The following is a 3,064-nucleotide window of genomic DNA, read 5'->3' as shown; positions in this document are numbered from 1 at the left end:
TATTACTGATAAGGCCAAACGTCAAAATAAAGTTTTACAATATAAGGGTAAAGAAATTCCACATGCTGTAAAAATTAAACAAGACACTCCAATAAATCAATTAATTGCATTACATTCAGTCATTCCATTAGATTATGAACTAAATTTTAATGAAATGTGTTGTTCTGTTTGTGGTGGTAAAAATAAGAAAATAGAAGATAAAAATGAAATTAAAGATAAAGTGTTAGAGTGCGTTTACAATGACGTTAATGAATTTTGGATTTGTTCTAAGTGTAATAAAGTTTTTTGGATTGGTAGTCAAACAAAGCATATTATTGATACGTATAATAAACTAATAAATAGTTTAAATAATAATATTAAATCTAATTAACATTTTTTTTAATTTTTTAATTTTATTTTAAAAATTTAATTTAAAATTTAAAAAACTGAAAATAATTAAATTTCATTCAATTATATTAATTAAACAAATAACTGTCTAATATCATAATTTTCATTGTTTAATAAATTGATATATTTACAAATTTAATTAGAAAGTATTTTCTTTAATATTAAAATTAAAAATATCAAATATAAAAATAAAAACATTTTCAAAAAAATAAAATTCTGTTTTTTATGTTTTATAATAAAAAATCAATCTCTAAAGATATTTAATTAACTTTTATTATATTTTTAAAAAAATTAAATTCAATCCTAGTAGTTATTTACAAAGTTATTTAAAATCTTTCTGTAGAGTTTTATGTAATAACATTAAATGTCTTTAATATAAAAAATAAACGTTGGCGTTAACTTTCTTTGTTTTAGTCATTTATTTATGTATGAAAAAGAAGTAATTCAATATTATTTAATCAACAGGATTTTTTATGAAAAAAAAGTCATAAATAATTAACTGCTTTAAATAAAAAGGAAATGTTATAGATGATGTGACTTTAATAAATTAAATTTTTCTTTTATTCTTTTAGATAGTTAATATATTTGCTATAATTATGTAATTTATTTTTAGAATTTTTTTTTTATTTCTAAATTAATTAACATCTTTTTACTTTGAATTGGGTTGTTTTATTTTAGATAACTATATTCAATAATATTCTTTAGTATTTTTTAATTTAACTAATCTCAAAGGTGAAAAAAAATTGAAAAGTAGTACTCCATGATATAAAAATAGAATATAGAAACTTTTTTATTCAATAAGAATATTATATTTTATTTACGAATAAGAAATGATTGATATAATTAGAAAAAAAAAGGTAAAAATGAAAAAATGAAAATTTAAAGAAATATATAGAAGAAAATAGAAAAAAGAAAGATTTTAGTAATCATTATTCAATAAAATAATCACTTTTTAGGATGAAAAGACAAGAACTTATAAGTATTCATTCCATTAAGAAGAAATGAGTTTTATCTTTGCAAAAAAAGAGAGTATTGGGAAACGATACTTCAAATTAGTTAAAAACCAACTAAAAGTCTGTGATGGTTCGAAATATCTTCTTATTAACAAATGTAATTTTAAATTTTCTAATGAAAATGAAAGTGCTGTAGAGTTAAATGTTAATGAACAATGTAATGATACCTTAATTCTTGCAAATACTGGTAAAAAAGAAATAACAATTTCTTTTGAAAAAGGAAAAAATTCAAACAAATATCAACTTGAACCAGTACCTGCAATTTACAAACTTAAACCAAATGAAGCTCATGACTTTACATTAAAGATGACACCACTTTGTACTTCTAAAATCAATGAAACACTTTATGTTGTAGCAGAAAGTAAAAAAGAAGGTATTGAAAAACAAAAAATTCAAATAGAATTTTCAACAAAAATAAGTGATTATATTGATAGTTGTGATATTGATGAAAGAGAATTTCTTGGCCTTAATGAATATAAAGATATGATTTGGAGAGGGTATTGTCGTGGTAAACCAGTTATAATTGACTATCGTACTAATGAAGATCATCAATTATTTGAAAGAGAAGTAAAGGTTCTTGAATCCATGAGATGCCCAACAATTTGCTATTTTTATGGGGCTTGTCATTTACCTCATCACGAATGTTTAGTTTTTGATTATTATGAACTTGGTCCATTAAATAAAATTATATCAGAAAGAGAAATGCCATCTGAAAAGATTAGAGCAAAAATTTGTTTTGATATAGTTAAAGCATTATTTTATATGCACGAAAATGGAGGGATTCATAGAGATGTAAGACCAGAAAATATTTATGGGATTTCTTTAGAACCATCAATGGAAGTTAATGTTAAACTTGCTGGTTTTTCAAAAGCAAGAACATTTAGTATTCAATGGAAAGATAAAGAAGAATTTTCTGAAGAAACAGGAACTTCTATTTATATGTCACCAGAACTTCTTCAACATGAAAAATATGATACAAAAGTAGATGTATTTTCATTTGGAATAACAATGATTCAAATAATTAACTGGAAAATTTATAAATCAAAAGAATTATTAATGACTGCTTATGAACAAGAAAAAGAGTTTGGAAATGATTTCCTTTCAAGTGAATTAAAAGATATAATTGAAAAATGTTTAGAAAAAGAACCAAATAAAAGGGCTACAATGGGTGATATTGTACAATTATTTAGAGAATACTTTTCAAAAAAATAAATAAAAAATCATCATACCTTATTATTATAATTATTTGTAGTTAAGTCAACGATTTATTTAATAATTTATTTTATTGTTTTAATGATTTTAAATTTTACTGTAATTAAATGAAAAAAAAAATTAAAAATGAATTACATCCAATATTTTTTTATCCATTCTTTAAGATCAGTAATGTCAATAGTTTTACCACATTCAATGATTTTATCACAATCAGAAATTCTATCAAGACGTAAGTTATTTGGCATTTTTGGATCCAATCTAAAATATCTCTCACCCAATAATTCATGACCAATTACTGTACTCATATCTCTTCTTGAATATTGGAATAAGTCAAGAGTTCTTGGTGCCCATTTTAAGAATCCAGCTTTCTGATATTCGTTTTGATCAATATAAGGCATATTTGGTGCTCCAGTAGAAATAGAAAAACAAACAACATCTTTTGGTTTAAATAA

The 3,064-nt window shown here is 22.2% G+C and overlaps 2 protein-coding genes across 2 annotated transcripts in view, besides 7 other annotated features; one reads left to right on the top strand and one right to left on the bottom strand.

The window, feature by feature from the left end:
- Window positions 1–177: 177 nt before the first annotated feature.
- Window positions 178–220: a microsatellite.
- Window positions 221–355: 135 nt separating this feature from the next.
- Window positions 356–452: a microsatellite.
- Window positions 453–496: 44 nt separating this feature from the next.
- Window positions 497–685: a sequence feature (AT_rich).
- Window positions 686–925: 240 nt separating this feature from the next.
- Window positions 926–1,029: a sequence feature (AT_rich).
- Window positions 1,030–1,150: 121 nt separating this feature from the next.
- Window positions 1,151–1,207: a sequence feature (AT_rich).
- A 27-nt stretch (window positions 1,208–1,234) lies between these two features.
- Window positions 1,235–1,301: a microsatellite.
- Window positions 1,302–1,388: 87 nt separating this feature from the next.
- On the top strand, window positions 1,389–2,612 carry EDI_187510 (spindle assembly checkpoint kinase, putative; the record flags this gene model as incomplete). Its single annotated transcript, XM_001737825.1, has 1 exon — window positions 1,389–2,612. The coding sequence occupies one exon, from the start codon at window positions 1,389–1,391 to the stop codon at window positions 2,610–2,612; it is 1,224 nt and encodes a 407-aa protein (XP_001737877.1).
- Window positions 2,613–2,663: 51 nt separating this feature from the next.
- Window positions 2,664–2,740: a sequence feature (AT_rich).
- Window positions 2,741–2,743: 3 nt separating this feature from the next.
- The window catches only part of EDI_187400 (uncharacterized protein), a gene marked incomplete at both ends in the record, with an annotated part of 1,286 nt that continues 965 nt past the window's right edge, over window positions 2,744–3,064 (bottom strand). Inside the window, one exon of the mRNA XM_001733346.1 lies at window positions 2,744–3,064. This exon is cut by the window's right edge and continues 106 nt beyond it. Coding sequence (XP_001733398.1) covers window positions 2,744–3,064 — 321 coding nt within the window.

The sequence above is a fragment of the Entamoeba dispar genome, genomic scaffold (assembly GCF_000209125.1).
Source record: "Entamoeba dispar SAW760 scf_1105229460869 genomic scaffold, whole genome shotgun sequence".
In the NCBI taxonomy this organism is placed as follows: Eukaryota; Evosea; order Mastigamoebida; family Endamoebidae; genus Entamoeba; species Entamoeba dispar.
This window is presented reverse-complemented; position numbering and strand designations above follow the sequence as displayed.